This window comes from Mandrillus leucophaeus, unplaced genomic scaffold (genome assembly GCF_000951045.1).
Source record: "Mandrillus leucophaeus isolate KB7577 unplaced genomic scaffold, Mleu.le_1.0 Scaffold145, whole genome shotgun sequence".
NCBI classification, from domain to species: Eukaryota; Metazoa; Chordata; class Mammalia; order Primates; family Cercopithecidae; genus Mandrillus; species Mandrillus leucophaeus.
In genome coordinates, this window is record NW_012101421.1 from 3,494,896 (window position 1) to 3,514,463 (window position 19,568).

The 19,568-nt window shown below is 38.8% G+C and overlaps 1 protein-coding gene across 6 annotated transcripts in view; it reads right to left on the reverse strand.

Annotated features, from left to right (window-relative positions):
• NOL4 (nucleolar protein 4) overlaps positions 1-16,295 on the reverse strand; it is a 405,759-nt gene extending 389,464 nt beyond the window's left edge. For 3 of the 6 annotated variants that reach the window (XM_011974396.1, XM_011974394.1, XM_011974391.1), the window contains exon 1: positions 14,348-15,845. In XM_011974396.1, coding sequence (XP_011829786.1) covers positions 14,348-14,611 — 264 coding nt within the window. In that variant the 5' untranslated portion in view covers positions 14,612-15,845. Of the gene's footprint in view, positions 1-13,382; positions 14,187-14,347; positions 15,846-16,004 lie in introns of those variants that run through there. The other 3 variants (XM_011974395.1, XM_011974397.1, XM_011974392.1) reach the window with 2 other exon arrangements.
• Between the last annotated feature and the right edge of the window lie 3,273 nt (positions 16,296-19,568).

Here is a 19,568-nt window from a genome sequence, read left to right on the forward strand (position 1 = left end):
AGGCAGGAGAATCACTTGAACCCAGGAGATGGAGGTTGCAGTAAGCCGAGATCACACCACTGCACTCTAGCCTGGGCAACAGAGCAAGACTCCATCTCGAAAAAATGAAAAGAAAACTGTAATTATCGTAATTCACTAGGAAAGGGGATTTAAAGCAAGAAATAGGCCGGGTGCGATGGCTCATGCCTATAATCCTAGCACTTTGGGAGGCAGAGTCAGATGGATTGCCTGAAGTCAGGAGTTCAAGACCAGCTTTGCCAACATGTTGAAACCCCCATCTCTATTAAATATACAAAAATTAGCCAGGCATGGTGGTGGGTGCCTGTAATCCCAGCTACTCTGGAGGCTGAGGCAGAAGAATTGCTTGAACCTGGGATCTGAGATCACACCACTGTACTACAGCCTGGGCGGCCAAGAGAGACTCTGTCTTAAAAAAAAAAAAAAAAACCAGAAAATAAGTAAAATCACACATTATATGGAAATGATAAATAAAATTATAATACATATACTTGATTATTTGTAAAGGCATAAAAATAATTATCATTATGTAGCAACATTGAGAAATGTTGATGGTAATAATTTTAATAAAAAATAGCAGAATTTAAAGTTGTATTTTAAACCATAACTAAAATATGATAGGTATCATATTTTTTAAAATAATCCATTCATTAGGCATGATGAATGGCAAGAGAACTGGAATGCATGAACAGGATGGCAAGAGAACTGAAATCCAAGATAAAATGGTTATAGAAAAGGGAAAATTCTAAGGGAGTCAGGTTATAGTGGACTCCCTAACATCCATTTGCCCTCCTCTTCTCAACAGCCACAGTGATTATTTGTGGAGGTCTCATTTGTGTATATAGACTGATTAAAATACAGACTCTGAACTCAATCAAAACTCACAAGAAATCAAAGTAGTATAAAACCTAAGATTACTTAATTTATATTGAGAAATATAACTGTTAAATAGTCCCATCATTGGCAACAGTTCAACCTGTGAATTCTCTCTGGTCAAGGCGGTTAGAAACGCAAATAATTACAATGAGTTAAATATGGATTTAAAGAGGTTAAAATAATGGCAAGTATTTAAGGGCCCTCAGGCTCTTATGGATGTAAACATTTTCCTCAATAATAGGGATAACCCTTCAGAAAACACTAAGTTCTTCAGTTATCAAGACAATATATTATTCTGTGGGCACATCCAATATTTATATCTTTAATTCATAGTTCTATGGCTGACCAAAAACTTATTAACACTTTCTATGTTAATTCAAAAAGCTCTTGTTATCAATTGTGAAGCTGTTCGGTCATAAGAAGTTAAAGTTGGAAGGCTAAAAGATCATATGCTTCTTAATATTACATTTCCATTGAACATATACAAATGTATAATTATTTGCTAAATTTTTGTGATAGGACAAAGATCTTTAAGTATGAGTCATTAAGCATGATAAGCATTGCAAGTGTATAACCCTTCCAAGAAACATTGTCTGTAATTTCCAGTTTCAATTACTTTAAAGTAGAAAGGGAAATTAGTAATTACTTGTAAAGCAATCTAAGTAGTACAGAATTTGAAGTTCTTTTTTTCATAGATCTTTTTAGTAACTCACCCTTATTTTGAGTCTTTGTAATGCACTGAATTGAAATTTTGCAATCATTTTCTCAGTTTATGATATATTTAAATCACATAATTATAAGTGAAACTAGCAAAAGAGGGTATAGGAAAAACATAACCAATGGTATGCCTGCAACTCTATTGTATGTGCACAAAGTGCAAATAACTGCAGAGCAGATCACTATGAGTGAGCCTGTCCATGCCCTGGGTATCAGTCATGACGTTATATGGCAGAAAGAGAAAGTTAGTGTTAGTTCACCAGTGAAGCTCTATTAAAAGAGCTTTCATGAAGTTTTCAAGCACGTTACAGTCTGGTCCTACAGTGTTATAGCCATTCTGTCACTTTACAGTGACTTTGGATATCATTGTATTGATTAACTATGTTGATTACATTTCAATTTTAGAGAATGACCTATTTTATTTGAAAATACTAGGGGGCACATTATTATTATACTCCATGCATTTACAATAAAGTAATGCAAATTAGCTAAAGGATACTTACTCATAACACCTAATTTTTACATTAGAGCACCATTTACAGTGGAACAGACATAAGAATTGTTTATAGAAGGACAGAGAAAGTTTAAGAAAAATATTTTTCTTGTTGTAGTAGAAAAGCATGCCCCCTCTGCTATCTTATCATGAATTTTAGAAAAATCCTCCTTTATGGTGGAGGTTGCAGTGAGCCGAGATCACAGACTGCACTCCAGGCTGAGTGACAGAGTAGACTCTGTCAAAAAAACAAAAAAAGGAAAGAAAGAAAAGAAAAGAAAAGAAAAAAAAAGAAAAGAAAAGAAAAGAAAAATCCTCCTTTAACAGGTAGTCAAGGTAAATGTCATCTTACCCCTGTTCAAATTACTGCTAATTATGAATTACATATTATAAATTAGTAAGAACAAACAAACAAACAAATTGTCTGTGATGGTAGCTTTTACAGAGAAAAATGAACAATAACATAGCAAAAATTCTTTCTTGGCCTCAGGTAAACAACAATGAGCATGTAAACAGAGAGTGCTTAGAGAACAATGACCCACATCTGATATTCAAACAAACCTTTGATATTACATTTGAAAAATCTCATCTAATTAGGTCAATTGGGTAGAGCATGGCACTACTATGACCAGGCTAGGCCTTAGATCCCCATATGTGCCACTTAGCTTTACCCCATGGCCCTAGATTAAAACCCTAAAACCCTTCAGCCATCTGGCAACTGTAGTTACATCCAGTGAGAACCAATAAGGTTATTCCTTATTCTCAAATTAGTCTTTCAACTTCTTAAATTTATTCTCTGAATTTTTCTCAAACTTCCAATTTTCTAACAGCTCCAAAATACTTCAAAAACTCGTAACTCATAACTATCACAAAAGAATATTTGATTAAAATTAGAAAGAGTGGAACATAAGAGGCTATTGAATAAACCTCAGATAGAAAGGAAGAAAATCAAAATAAACTCAACGTAGAGAGGGGAGACTAATTTACAATTTCCTCCAGTATCTTGACAAAAGAAAAAGACTTGCCAATTGCTGCTACTTTTTATATTCTATCCCCCAAATGTTAGGCAGATCTTCTTCAAAATGTGTAATATTTAAGTAAGGTAAAAAAAATAAAATTATAGAATGGTTATTTCTAATAAATGAGAACAAATATTGTATTTTGTTATATTTCCTTTTATGTAAGTTTTCAAAAATCCTTTAATGTAAATTAATTATAATTATGAGAACAACAATTTCCTTTGATATGTCTACTTCTCTTTCTCCATCCTACTGCTAAAACAGTAAGCTACCTTGTATTCTACTCAAGAGATGAATGGAATATAATGAAATAATGTTTAAAAATAAAAACATTTAGAGAAGAATCAAAGTAACTTTTATATGCACATATATTCCTAATGAGTCATCACTAAATATGTCAAATGATCTGTGAGAGAGTACATCTTTTACTAAATTATAGACCATCACATCAAAAACTATATAAATGGCAATACATAAGGTATTAGAGGAAAAGAACATTTAAGCTATTTCCAGCTGTATCTTAAACCACAAATAATCTTGGTCAAATACACTTGTTAAAAATTGACCTGTTAATTACACGCATGTTTTTGGTAAATTTTACATTAAAGACCTATGTATCAGTTCAATTTTACCGTGTAATAAATTACCACAAATTGCATGGTTTACAACTTCTTAAACATTATCGCATTTTCTGTGGGTCAGAAGACTGGCATGTTTTAACTAGGTCCTCTGCTCAGGTTCTCATAAAGCTGAAATCAAGGTGTCAGCCAACTGCATTCTCATTTGCAAGCTCCACTAGGGAAAATCCACCTCCAAGTTCCCTTAGGCTGTTGGCAGAATTCATTCCCTTGTGGTTGTAGGACTACAGTCCCCATTATTGTGCTTGTTGTTGGCCAAGTGTGCTCTCAGCATGGAGAGACCACTTTCAGCTCTTAACCACAAGCCCCCGTTGCATTTCAGCAAGAACAAGTACATTTTAGGTTCCAAACCACCCTGACTTCCTCTTCTTGGACTAGCCAGGAAAAAACCCCCTGCTTTTAAAAGGCTAATGTGATTAAATCAGATCCACACGAAAGGTCCCCCTTTCTTAAAGTTGGCCTTACCATATAACATAATAATTACGGAAGTTATGGGGCTCATCATGTTCTCAGATGCTGCCCACACTCAAAGGAGAAGGGATTATACAAGGGTGGGGGTCATCTGAGACTCATCCGGGGATTCTGACTACCACAATGTACAAAACACTGAAGAACCCTTCATGGTAGATAGAGGCATATGGTTATTGCCAGGGTATGTATATGTTCCCCAAAGTTCCTTTGTTGAAAACTTAATCACCAATGCAACAGTGTTGAGAAGTGGAACCTTCAAGAGGTGATTAGGTCATGAGGGCTCTGTTCTTATTTACTTATTTATTTTATTTTATTTTATTTCTTTTGAGACAAGAGTCTCACTCTGGAGTGCAGTGGTGCAATCTCAGTTCACTGCAACCTCCGCCTCCTGCGTTCAAGCGATTGTCCTACCTCAGCCTCCTGAGTAGCTGGGACTACAGGCACACATCACCACGCCCAGCTAATTTTTGTATTTTTAGTACAGATGGTGTTTCATCACATTGGCCAGGATGATCTCGATCTCTTGACCTTGTGATCTGCCTGCCTCGGCCTCCTAAAGTGCTGGGATTACAGGCGTGAGCTACCGTGCCTGGCCTCTGTTCTTATGAATGAATTAATGTCATGATCTCTGGATTGAGTTCCTAATAAAAGAATACGTTTGGACTCCTTCCCTTCTCTCTCGCAAGAGGGCTCCCTTCTATTTTCTGACACCGGACGAGGCAGCAAGAAGGCTTTTGCCAGATGTCGGCCCCTTCACCTTGGGCTTCCCAGCCTCTAGAACTGTAAGAAATAAATCCTCATTCTTTATAAATTATCCATTCTGTTGTAACAACACAAAATGGACAAAGACAGGCATAACATCAAAGGAGTATAAGCAAGAAAAAATGGGGCAAAATTTAGAATATTGCATTCAAGCATGAACTTCATGTTTTGAGAAGCATTTGAAACAGTCATTTTACTTTTAAAGGTCCATGTTTAAATAAGTATTCCATATAGAATTCTCCACTTGAATTTTTAGAAGGATTTCTCCAATGGGAAATCTTTGTAGTTGTGTATGTACTAATAACTAAGAGGTTAAGAATTATTCCTCCTCAGTTTCCCCCTACATATAAAAATATTTTATTACAAGATGACAGAAAGTATTTCAGCTGAGTGTAAAGTTTTAACTTCAATGTTCTCTGAGAGGCAATATGGTATTATAGATTAGAATAAAGTATTCAAATTGGTATGTGTACACTCAGGCAGTGCCTAAGATAACCTATTGAGGTAAAGAAGGAAATGTTAAAACTTGGATTTTTATGTATTTTAGTATCAACCCAATATATTTGTATTTTTAAATATAGTTTATAATGGGTTAAGTATTGGTGCAGTGTTATGAAGATGTAGTTTATGAAAGTGTCCATAGTGGGGGAATTTCTTTTAGCAATTGAGTTACATTATCTTAAGAATTTGGAAACCAGCAATTTCAAGTAAGGGTTTTAGAATCCAATTGAAATGGTTTCTTGTCCCAAGCTGTGTGATTTTTAGAAATTCACCTTAATGTAAACCATAATCTTCACATGAGTATAATAAAAAGTGTTAATACTATAGGACTATTGTGAAGATTAAAGGGACTTTTTGTTTCAAATTATTAGCCCAATCATTAACCTATAATAAGAACTTGATAAATGTAAGGCATCGATATAATGTTCATATTAATTGCATTACATGCAACACTTGCAATTGCCTAAAGAAAGTAGTCTGCCCATGAAAGAGCTTGAGAGCAGGAAAAAAATCAGCTGTTTTTTTGCATTAAAGAGTGCCTGCCCTTGTATGCTGTTGGTAGGACTGTAAAATGGTCAAACTGCTATAAAAATAGTAGGGTAGATCCTCAAAAAATTAGAACTACCATATGATCCAGTAAACCTGCTTCTGTGTACATATCCAAAAAAATTGAAAGTAGGGTTTTGAGGTCGTATTTGCCCACTCGTGCTCATAGCAGCACTACTCACAATAATAGAAGTACAAGCAACCCAAATGGCCATCAACAAATGAATGTACAAACAAAATGGCATACACCTACAATGGAATATTATTCAGCCTTTAAAAGGAGGGAAATCCTGTCACATATAATTATAACATGGATGAATCTTAAAGACTTTATGCTAGTAAAATGAGTCAGTGATAAAAAGACAAATTCTGTATGATTCCACTTATATGAGGCATCTAAAGTAGTTCAATTCATATAATCAGAAACTAAAATGGCACTTTACCAGGTGATGGAGAGAAAGGAAAAAGGAGAATTCTTGTATAATACAGAATTTCTCTTATGCAAGATGAAAAAGCTCTGGATATCTGTTTCAAGACAATGTGAATATACTTAACACTATTTAAGTCTACAAAGTAAAATGATTAATATGGTAACTTTTATGTTATGTGTTTTTTACCACAATTAAAACACATAGATGGACGGATGGACAGTTGGACAGATAGATATATATATCTAGATAAAACTAAAAAGCTCTTGTGTGGTGGTAAATAAGAAGTTGTTGTATAATGTCCCATTATGTGGTGTCAGACTGGGAAGTGATTTTTATTTATTCCATTAATACTGAGCATCAAAATGCATCACCCATTATGCCAGGTACTGGAGATTAAATTTTTCTTCAAAATAGCTTTGGGGAAATTTAACAAATTATCAAGCAATAAGCATATTTTATAATATGGTGAGAATCTGATGGCTTCAAGAGGTATTAGCTTGGTAGAATCAATCAACAGTTGAACATTGACTATGAGAGGGAGAAATCAAGGCTGCCATACAAATTTCACCTTGTATGGGTAAGTAAAGTTGTACTGCTATCCATGGAGAGAGGGGAATAAGAAAAAGATGTGTCAGCTGGGAGGACCTTGGATGGGAAAATGGAAAGAAGAAAAATGTGTTTCTGGACATACTTAATTTGAGATACTTTGGGATATCTTGGTGGAAATACCTGATAGAAAATCCAAAATACAGCTGACCCTTGAACAACCTGGGGTTAGGTGTACTGACACCCTCTGCAGCTGAAAACCTGCATATAATTTTGACTCCCCTAAAACTTAACTACTAATAGTCTACTGTTGACTGCAAGCCTTAGCAAAAAGACAGTCTATTAAGCCATGAATAGACTAGTACCTGCATAGGTTTTTAAGCATTCTTGGTGTATATTTTTCTTAGATTTTTTTATATTTCTAGATTATGCAGTTTATCTGAGAGTTTTTTCAAATTGTTATAAATTTCCAAAAATTTTCCAAATACTTATTGAAAAAAATCCACATATAAGTGGACCCACGCAATCCTGATCTGTGTTGTTCAAGGATCAACTGTACAGATTTGGACTTCAGAAGATACACATTACGTCACCAGAACACAGGCCTAACTGAAGCCATAAACAGGCACACAGTTATCCAGGACAAAATATAGAGTTAGACAAGAAATTCAAATATATCTTAGCAAAATAATTTAATTTCAAGAATAAAGAAGTAAACAATTCATGAAATTTGGGAAAATCAATTTGCCTTACAATTTTACAGAGCACACACAGTATCTATAATGTTATGAGAGAAAAAGTAAAATAAAGAATCTGCATCTGGTTAGTTGTCCTTCAAGGATAAAGGTAAAAGACAAATACTCTCAATTGTATATGAAATTCAAAGAATAGAGTGCACGGACCTTCTTCAGGAAAAAAATGATAAACTGTAATGAGAGCCAATCAAATCAAGGAATTCAGAGGTAAAGGAAACCAGATAACAAAAACGAAAATAAACAATTAAATAGGAAAATAATGTTTAAAACTAAATTATTTAACATTAATATCAACAACACTGACAACAAACATAATTATAATATAATGAATATAATAAATTATAATATATAAGTGTAATATAATAAGTGAAATGAAATGTAAACCAGGATCTAAGAAACAAGGAGGTGGGAAGAAGTGAAAATATGCTGGTTTCTCATTTATCATTAGAGAAAGTCAATAATATTGTATAAAATGGAAATTTATAATTGGTAAAATAAGTGTAGCTCAACATCCTAAAGGTTTTCTTAATCTTTTCCATTAACTTCAGGAATAAATATCTTTGAGAAGAAACATTTATCTATTGGTGATTCACTAAATTTTATGTATTTCTTCTTTTGTCACACTGACAATCTTATATTTTCTTATTTCTACTTAAATTAGCATATCATCATCATCCTAGTTTTAGAAAATTATTTCTGCCTGTCCATATACAACTATCAGTCATTGTATCGACTCTTCTTTTGGCATATATGTTTAGAGAGGAATCTAGAATGATGTTCATAATTAGTTTATGGCCGTTACATTTTGATGGGACATTTGGTATGACTTTTTCTTTATTTCTTTCCTTTTCATTTAACTTTGTTAAGTTGAGACAGTATCACTTTTACAGTAACAGTCATTTTTTCTTCCAAAAATGAAGTAGAATAAATCTTAATAATACATGTGTACATAAATACATACAAGTATACCTTGTATTTCTTTTCTTTTTTTTTTTTTTTAATTGAGAGTCTCAACTCTGTTGCCCAGGCTGGAGTGCAGTGGCGCCATCTCAGCTCACTGCAACCTCTGCCTCCCGGGTTCAAGCAATTCTCCTGCCTCAGCTAATTTCTTTTGTATTTTAGTAGAGATGGGGTTTCACTGGGGAATCTTCCCGTCTCGGCTTCCCAAAATGCTAGGATTACAGGCGTGAGCCACTGCGCGTGACCTTGTATTTTAGCTCCATGTTGCAGTGTGATTTTGAGTTCATAAAATATACCTAATTATAATTACATTGTGATTTTCATGTTCTATTAATCATATTTTAAACAACTTTTTTTTTAGCATTTACTATGTGCCCAGCATATGCTGCATATACCACATGCTTGTGTGTGTGTGTGTATATGTATGTGTATATATGTGTGTATATGTATATATACTATATGTTAGTATATATTACATACACTACTAATTATGCAAAACTACTAAGACTAGTATTAATACTAACATTTTATAAAGAGGAAACTGCATCTTTAGTTAAACTGTAGCCGACCCAGAACTCCAGTAAATGTCAGAGCCAGGATTTAAATTGTGCTCTAAAATCTATACTCTATGCACTAAGCCATGTTTCTTGCCATCTATGCTATCCACGAAGTTTGTTTTATCTTGTTATCTAAAGATTGTAAAAATGAATATAACCTAAAACATAGTAGATTCACATTCATCTTTCCCAGTTAGACCAAAACAAAAAGCAAAAAAACAAAAAAGAAAGAGTGAAAGTCTTAGCAAATACAACAGCTATTAGGAAAAGGTCTTTAGAGACTTGACATAAGATTAAAGTCCTTAAAAGTTCTCCTGCCATATGCCTGTATTTGCTTCTTCATCTTTCCTCCGTTTTATGCAATGAGTCTAGAGAGTAAACCGTGGGGAGTAGGATCCCAGCAGACTAAGGAAGATTACAGGAGAAATATATACAAGTGCCACATCTCACCCCATCTCCCTATTGTGGCTACTAACAGCACAAGGAAGAACCAATGGAAAAATCAAAAACTGGTATCTCAAGAAATAAGTGTGGGATAGTCTTCGTACTCTAACAGGGTCATATTTCCTCTTTATATTCAGAGGAAATATCCTGCCCCTTAATACTCAAGCCAGAGTGGCCTTTACTAATGGTCCCTACTGTTCCCTGAGAGCTGACCTGTGCTGGAGACTTGTCATAGATGATTTATTCTTCACAACTCTACAAAGAATCACTAAGTCAGCTAATAAACCACATTGCTGATATTCATCCTTGGGGTCTATTTGACCCCCAAATCCTATGCTACAGGATCTCCCAAAGTACTTTAATGAAAAGAAAAATGCATTGGCTATCAACAGCAACGTCCACTGTAGAAGCAAAAATGTGTTTCCATCTCAGTTACTACTATGATGATTTGTCTTTGTGTCACAGATACAAAGTACCATGATAAATAACTGGGTCTGTAGCAGATTCCAGATCAAGGCCTAATATAGGTGCCTTAGGCATAAAGTTAGGCCGGGTGGAAAGGTACACAGGACTCCTCTTGGGGTATTATTTCTTTCACTCTGATGTCACATAAAGGATTTATGACCAAAACCACAGTCAGAAAAATAACAAAACAGTTACTGATAATGAGTCAGTCCATGAATATTCATTACAATCACTGTACAGTAATCAATTAGTAGTATGCACAGCAAGAACAATATGAAATCTGAGGCTACAGATTGCAGAACTGAATAAATCATCATTTGTAAATGACACAACTAAAGATAACACATTTTCCTTTTTGGATGAAAATTCATTTTATGACCTGTGTTAGAATAAATATCAGAAAGAAATATATATAACAAGGGCATAATTTAGACCTTTGTGTCTGTTCCTACAAATATAGGTCAAGAAAAGTATTACATCTTTTGATTATACAGTTTCAGTATTCATATTCATTACTTTCTTTGCTTGATATTGAAAGACAAAAACATAAGCTTACCAAATTCCTAATGTTTTGTACAATGCACTGGACTTTTTAAAAAGAGCGTTTAATAAATTTTCTGCTTTTCTAAGTTTACCATTCACAATATCAAATGGCATAATGCGTTCTGGTAATTTAAATTGCAAGTGTGATGTTTCCACTAATTGTTGCGAGAAAACGTTAATCAGGATCAAAAGCTTCTAAAAACAAACTAAACTAGAACTATCAAATATGTAAAACAGAGTTACCACAGTTAAGTGAATTTAAAACTACCGCTGCTTAAAAGTTGGATGTAATCAATGTCAACCATTTGCTATATCGCTTTCAGAACTGTTTTAAGTCATTCATCATTTCATTCTTCTAAATTTCTGACACTTTTAATGAAAGAATGTATAAAAATAACAGTGGTACTATCTAAAAAGCAGATGGGTTGCTCAACAAACTGCATATGCGCGTGCGTGTGCAGTGCAGGCGGGCGCGCAAAAGCACAGGTCCAACACAGGACCTAAAATGGCTGAGTTGCTGGATGTTGTTGCTTGGTGACCAAACAGTATCTCCTCCATCCACAAGCAGTCTAAACATCAGTGACAGATATGTCCCCTCAGGTTTAGACATGACCAGGACAAATATTAAAGGACATATTTATCCTTTTCAGTAGTCAATATTTGTATTTTAAGTCAGTTGTAACTTGCTCGATTTTATCATCAGTTAAGTTTAGGCTTTAGGGGGAAAGTAGTTAGAAAGCTACATCTCTTCTTTTGGGAAAATAAGAGTAGAACCAAGCTTCTTTAACTATGAGACTTAAAGACAGTCTTGTTTCAATTAAGTCTATGTGGTGTGTCTACTCTGTTCTAACATAACCTCCCAGGTGCCATCAGTCTCTCTTTCTTTCATTAAACAAAGTAGATAATTAGCCTCAGCCTGTCCTCTCCCCTTTTCTCTTTCCCTTTTCGCCGTAGTAATGATGTCTAATTATCAGCAGCAGTGGATTACTGCAACATCAGGAGCAAAGCATCTCTTACTGACAGCAAAGCCAGCCGCGAACCCTCAAACCTCAAGCAGCTAAGGATCATTCTTAGTCTACACGAAAATACTATTCAAATACAGTATTTTATTTTGATCAATATATGCCTCGGAATTAAGAGAAAATATATTTTTGTCCTCTTGGTGACTGTACTTCTACCATCGGAAAGAAAAATCAACATATCGTTAAGGAAGGAATAATTTGAGATGTGGGGAAACACATGATAAAAGGGGATCCTTTATTTTTTAACTCCATTGAAATCATGATTGGCTGTCTCTCAGAGAAGGAGGAGCCTATAATTCTATGCCAGGAGCGGTATAAAAATTTTATAAAGAGCAATAGACGAGTTCATAAATTAAAAACCTCTTCAATATTTCAAAAACAGGCTTGAATAAAAAGCAGAGCTCTTAAATACTACATTGAAACCATTATCTAAGAATCACCTGATGAATTATATTCTCTCCCATAATTATATGGAATCTTTACTGAATAGAGAAACACGTGTTACTTTATTATTATCCCTGGAGTTGTCACTCTATGCTAGATGTCTTAGCAGTAATTCTTTAGCAATTCTGCATAAATTTTTGACTCAAAATAGTGGTATATTAATGCGAGAATGCTAGTTTGAATAACTGGCATTTATGATGATCTTAGTGTCTCTGGAATTGTTCTGAATTTATGTTATTTAAAATAATCTTTTAAAGGACACTTATGTTAACACATATAGTGGGTGTAGTCAAATCCATATGAGTATAAACTCATTGTACCAATACCCAAGTGAAGCCATCTGACAGTTAAATAGAGGGACCTAAGTTTAACATAAAAGACATGAAAAATAAACTTCCCAACTAACAGTGTTCCTTTAAAACATATATGATATTATGAAATAATACCTTATGTAAAGATATCTTAAATGATTTTATCCATTCAGTCAGCTCAGTATTGTCCAAAGGAAAATGCATGTTTATGTTTTGAATTCTTGATATTATTCCCGATACAAATTAATCAAAGCACTTCATTCTGTATACCAGATTTCTGGCTCATCCAGATGTAAATAAACCTCAGTTCTAATTCATGCCAATCTAGTCCTCATTATTTAGGAAAGCCAGACAATAATCTCACCATTGTCTTTAGTAGTGACACATGTTAAAGGAGAAGACACATATACAGGTCCATCTCTTAGAAATCTCCCAACAATAGGACATTGTTAAAAAACAACCACCACCACAGAACTTTTATGTGTGTTTCCATTTCACCTTTATTTTCGGTTCCCAATTTCTATATAAATTCTAAAATAAATATACATCCTTCAAACAAGTATTTCTAATTAATCTCAGGAAACCGTAAACTGATTTCCAAACCTAAAAGAGCCTTCCAAATAATGCTTCAAAAAATAACTTTTCATGCACATATTTTCAGTTTAATATAATATACCTCCATTAGAGATAGAATAGCTTTCAAAGAGTCTCCTTTCTAGCATCCTCCAGGAATACTGCACCGGGAAACAGTTGCCAGTACAGGAAGGTGAAAAGGAGGAAATGCTCAAGAAACCCCAAAGCGAGGCAAAAATACAAAGGATGCCAGATAGCCTCCCCCATCCCTACTCCAGGCGAGTACCCACCGTGGCATGATGCAGAAAGGTCTCATGCATCAGATCTGCCATCCTACTTGTAGCCCACAGTTCCCATCTTCTTGTGAAGGAAATCAACGCTGCTGCGGCTCCCCAGCCCCACCGGCTTCTGCAGCGTGAGGCTGAGATGCACTGGGCTCTCAATGCCAGTGCCTCACGGCGCCTGGGCTAGAGCTTTGTGGCCATGAGACTAGAGCCACCCCAGAAAGAGGAACAAATACACACACCATTCGATAGCGCCTAAACCCATCTCTCTTTGTTGTTCATCTTCTAGCTGCGGCTTTATTTGTAGAAGAGGGAAGTGAGGAAGGGAATGGGGGGCGGGGAGGAGGAATTCTCAGGACCTTATCTACAATCTCAACAGTCGCGGCAGCGATCTCTGGGAGTGATCGAGGCATTCGGGCTGCCCCGTGCCTCCTGGGCGGCGATCTAACGATAAAACCTGACGGTGTCCTGGGGAAAACCCACATCCACCGCTAGCGCCACGTTAGGGCTTTATGCCAATAAGGAGACACTGTAGACTATCGATCAGACTTATCTGTTCTCAGAGCGTGCGGCCGGGCTTCCAGCCTGGCCTTTATGCGCGGTGGCGGCGGTGGGACACGCGCCAGGCGCCCAGAGAAGGACATGGGACAATGGCCCAGCCCAGGGACGCTAGACGCCGCCCGACCCGGGGAAGGAAGCTCCAGCAGCCGGTCCGGGAGCCCGAGGTGGGGAGGCAGGCCAGCTCTGGAGGTGCGCTGCCGCTTTAAAATAAAGGACCACAAAGACTCCACAGTGGGGAAAACGCGCCTGGCTAATGCGAGTGGGGACGACTTGGGGAGGGGGTTGAGGAAGGTAGGGGGCACACGAGCCAACGGCGGCTCACGGCTCCCCCTCTCTCCCGCCTCTCTCCTTCCTCCCTCCCCGCCGGGTTGCTCCGGCAGACAAATAACAGAGGAAGGCGAGTCACTCACCGTGGTCTTGACAGGCACGTAGAGCACTTGCTTGGCGCCGCCGCCTCCCCCGCGGACCTCGTCCGGCTGGCCCAGCTGGAAGCCCTTCGATTTGACCCAGAATTTAAATTTGGCGTTGTCCGTGGAGCTCGACTCGGAGCCATTGAGGAGCTGGACGATCCGCTCGTATTTTTTACGGGTCACCGTCTTGGTCTTGCCTGAGTCCCCGTAAGTCCTGAGGCACCAGTCCTGGAACTGGCGGTACATGTCGCGCTCGCTCTCCATGTTCCCCGCGCCCGGCCGCCGGCCGGATGCTCCCAGCGCACTTCGCACCTGTTCACCCTGGGCTCATGTAAAATGCAGCCCTGGCCACGTTGCAGGGATGCGAGGTCCCGGCCGCCGCGGGAGCCTGCTTTGGGTGGGGGAAGGGATGGGGAGAGGGGAGGAGGGTCCGGTTGGGCACCAGCAATCAATGCCCTGTGCTACCAAGTCTGGTCCATTCGTAATTGCAACGGCTGTCTCGGACGCTTTTCCTGTTCCCTTAGCGATCGGTCTCTTTAATATTGTGTGACCAGGACCATCCCAACAGCATTCTGGCCCAGAGAAGCTGGGTTTTGAATAATTAAAATCCCACTTCTTGGTTTATTAAAAATCCCAATATTGAATTGGGGTGGTCCCTAGACGCCTCGCCCCCGGGCTGCGTCCGGGGCTGGGCAGGTGGAGCGCAGCGCCGCCTCCCCGCGCGCGCCCCAGAAGCTTCCCCAGCCACTGGCCCCGTGTTCCAGGAGTGAGGGCTGCTCTTCTCCTGAAAGCAGCCGCCGGCCCAGCGCCTGCGAGCCCCGAAGGGCACACGGGTCCCGGATCTCTCCTTCCTCCTGGGTCCTGCTTTGACCTTCCCCACGACGGGTGTTAAGGGACTAGAAAGAGAGAAAGTTCTTACCTGTCATGTTTTTAAACCTATCAAATTCTGTTTTACAGAATTATTTTATCAAGATATTTTAAAAAACGGTTTAAAATCTCATTTCTTCAGATGCATTTGGAATAAATTCCAGCCCTGTATGTAGATTCTACGAGTTAAGTCCCAGAAATTAGCAAAGCATTGATGGAGATTTGGCCATAGTTCTACAGGATAGATTGTAGTGCCCCAGACAGATATCCGTTCCAGGGGGATGTGGGTAACGGAAGGCAGGCCGCTGGTGGCGGGTCTCCCGGATAATGATGGGACCCCCAGACAGGACTCCTCTGGTTTCTGCTGAACAAGACATAGAAGTAAGTTTAGGATACAGATGCTTGAAACCTTTTGCAGGAAATTAAAATATATAGAGAAAGATCATTTTCCCCTTGCTTGGTCACAGTTTGCAGTTCACACGGGAGGTTTCAGTTGCCTATTTTCCCCCTGCCACGTCATGGACACCCCCTCCACTGCTCTGAGTAGCCAAATATGAGTTCCTCTGGACTATTTTTCCAAGCAGATGAAGTCAGCAGTTGCTCCATTCAGGACTTCCATCCATTTGTTTCCAGAGCTGGAAACAGGGGAGTTCCCATCCTCCTCGCGCGGCGGCTGCGGCCGCTCCTCTTTATTCTACTCTCAGTCGAGGCCCGCGCCCGTCCCAGGGAGCGGCTCTGCCAGGAAAACGGCCCGACTAGTGCCCGACGCCTGGGCTGCGTCCGAGCCCACCTTCTTTCCTCGTCGTCGTCTCCCAGACTGAAACCCGGAAAGGGAACGCGGGATGTTTGCGCCCACTGCGCTGTAGCTGGTCCTGGCACTTGCAAAACGGTCAGTGGCTCCTGCTCGGCCAGGATGAGTGTGTGCGTGTGTGTGAGCAAGGGAGCGAGGGTGTGCGGTGTGCAGGGGGTGCGCTGTGTGTGCGCGCGTCTCCGGGAAGGTCTCGCGGCGGCTGGAGCCGGGACTGACAGCCCGGGCGGAGCGCAGGCAGCTCCACACACTAAACCTCTCGCCTCTCCCCTCACCCCCACCCCTCCCACTCCCCTCTCCTCCCCCCACCCTTCCCGGCCCCTTCCAAGCTCTCTGATTGGCCAATGGGACAAAAGTTTCTGTGGAGACGGCTGGGCGCTGACGTCACGGGCAGAATTGTCCCATTTAGGGATCCCGGGGGCAGTGCGCATGCTGCAGGCTGCAGGTTAGAGGCAGGAGGAGGTAGCAGCGGGCCCGACGGCAGCCAGGTGGCGGAAAGGAGCACGCAGCATCCAGGTGGGGGGACGACTCCAGCAGGGTTTCCATGGAGATTCCTCTGGGTCTAGCCTAAAAACAGCAGATCAGCTGACACCATTAGCTCAGGACCTAATTACTGCTTATTGGAGCAACAAATGAGGGAGAGGGCCAGCTGCAAAGGAAGAGTTTATCCCCCCACCCCATTCCCCCATCTCCTCCTTTCTCCCCCTCTCTCCATCGCTCTTGAGTCCCGGGTGAATTCTCATTAACTTGCAAGATTCCTGCAACAACAGCTCCCCTTCTCCAGAGGCCACCCCGACTGCTTTTATTCTTTTATTTCCTTCTTTTGTATTAAAAAAGTACTAAAATAAATCAGTTGTTCTCAGTCCTTGAATTTTTGTTCAATACATACTAGACCATAGAGCTCAGAGAAGACACTGTCCAATAAGTCACAAGTGAATCTAATACAAGGGACACAGGGGAAAAATATCACTTTCAATTTATTGAGGTGAACAATAATCTTTAGATATTTCACGTTAAAAAAATCTCAATATCTTAAATACATAAATAATTTGAAACACGCAATTGGACAGAAGAATATTCTGAACCACCCTTCTAGTGGGGTATACTTCACAGGAACAACTCTGTTAAGTTTTCCTTTGTGGCATTAGGGCTCGATTTAGTTAGATATTGGTCATGTGTTTCCTGGAAGTTTCTGGAAAGATAATTGGTCCTGGGGTAGTCATTCAAGAATAAGCGAGTTCTATAGATTTCACTTACTCATATGGTTATAGTTCACAGTTACAGAATTATTTTATGCAGCTTTTCATCTGAAAAGGCATCCCATCCCCTCTAAGCTTTATTCCTATACTTTCAGCCTCCAAAAACCTTCCTTAATCATTCAACTTAATATTACTTTCTTCTATACTCCTCTGTATTGTGTCTTTCAAACATTTTTGAACCCTGTCTTGTAGTAAGGTATACACTTTACATCGACATGTAGTGCATACATACATTTGTTCTGCAAAAATTGTATGAAAACATCTATTTTATTATGTGCAATATACATTGCACTGATTTTTGCCTTTTTCCCTCCTATTTGTTACTATTATCTGGTAAAGTATGGTCCCAACCAAATAAATGTATTTTATGACCCAGCAAAAAATGACTGGCAACCTACAATTTGAAAAATACTGTTTTAGATCATAGTGACTACACTGCTCCTTTTACCTTATTTATATTTTCATGTGAGTATGTTTTGTTGTTCAAATAAAATTTTAATTGGAAAACCCTTGAAAGTTTATGTCTTTTTTCTTGTTTTGTGCGGTAAACAATGTACACAGTAAGTGCTTAATAAATTGAGTTAATAAATTAATGAAAGAAGGAGAATAAGAGTAAGGGAAGGAAGGAAGAAGGTAGGCATAATCTTTGTCCTTTCTTGTTGGCTTTTGCTGGGTAGTGTTTGGTTGAAGTTGGTCCCCCGTCTTAAGGAAATGCCAGGGCTTTACCACACACACACGTTGTTCATTGTATTTATAACTATACTTGACACCCTAATGCATAGCAACTAGAACACCCTAGACATACAGAACTCCCAGAAGATAAAAATGTCATCAACCCCCACTTGTATTCACTACATTTGATATACAAGCACAAAACCCCCACAAAATGAAATACATTATATGAAATACATTCTTTTTAAGAAAAGTTAAATGATTAACTACTGAAAGAGTATTTGCATTGGGAGGAAAGGAATACAGAGTTCAAAGATTTCAAGGGTCGTAAGTCTTAGAGCCTTGCAGATTCTCTTGTTTCTAGTGGAACCCAAAGTGTAATATGCTCTGCACTTGCACCCATTATTAATCGTGCTGGCTGAGCCAACACCTTCAACCATATCTTGTCTACGTAGGAGGGTAGGCACCTAACAAAAATCTAAAATCTGCTTCAGCAACTTACTCTGGATTAATTTTCCTCCTTTGAACTTCTCTAGAGTCAGGTCTGCCCAGCCCCATCTCAGGGTCATCCTGAGCTGCTTCCTCAGCTATATGGTTCATGTGAACAGGCTGCCTGGGATTTAACCTGGTATATTCCCAAGACACTTTCCTCAGAATTGCCTCGCTACAACGCATATCTCTCCGCAATGTTTTTCTTCACCCCATCTGAATGCCAATTCCCAATCTGGGCCCAGGGGTCCTGTCTGCCTGACAAGCAGAGGAAGAAAAGAGAGGAAGAGGAAGGCAAAAAGGCATGTAAACTTATATTTTAATTTAAAATAATCCAAAACGTGGGCTATCACAATATGATTTTGTTATAGAAGTAAAATTTCTTCCAACTTCATGGTCAGTTTATAAGTGACATTTTAAAAATTCAGAAAATCTTGCACTTTAGTATCAATCACAAATATTTACATAACACTATGCATTCATCAGCAAAATGTTAGAGTACAAACAACATAGAATCTGTGATCAGAAAATCCGTGTTCAAAGAATAAACAAGCTTTCATTCCTTCAAATAATTGTGGATTTTATTAAACAAATATTAACCAAGCGTCAGTTACTCTCACAGGTTCTAGGGTTAACGTCGTTAGCAAGACAGAGGTATATGCATGGTCCTCATCTCATGGAACATAAATTCTTGTAAGGAGAGCAGACAACAACGCAAAAAATAAATAATTAGAGCTTTATGTAAGTGCTACGAGGGGGAAAAATGGCAGCGTAAGAGAAAACAGTGGCAAGGTAGAGAGACTTGACGAGCTTAGGGAAGATCTTTCCGAGTAGGTAGCATTTATCATGAGACCTGAAGATTCAAAGGAGTCAATTATGTGAAGCCAGGCAGGGGAACTATAGGCAAAGCACAAAGGTCCTAACGTAAAAGAGCTCTTGGCATGTTTGAGGAATAGAAAGCCGGCCAGGGCAACTGGAGCTTGAAAGAGAAAGGTAGAACGTGAGATCTGAGTAGCCTTCTGCAGCCAGATCTTGTAGGGCACTGCTTACATTTTATTGATAAGTGCTTGTATTTTATTGGTCCAGTAGAAAACCAGTGAGATATCTCAGGCAGGAGAAATGATAT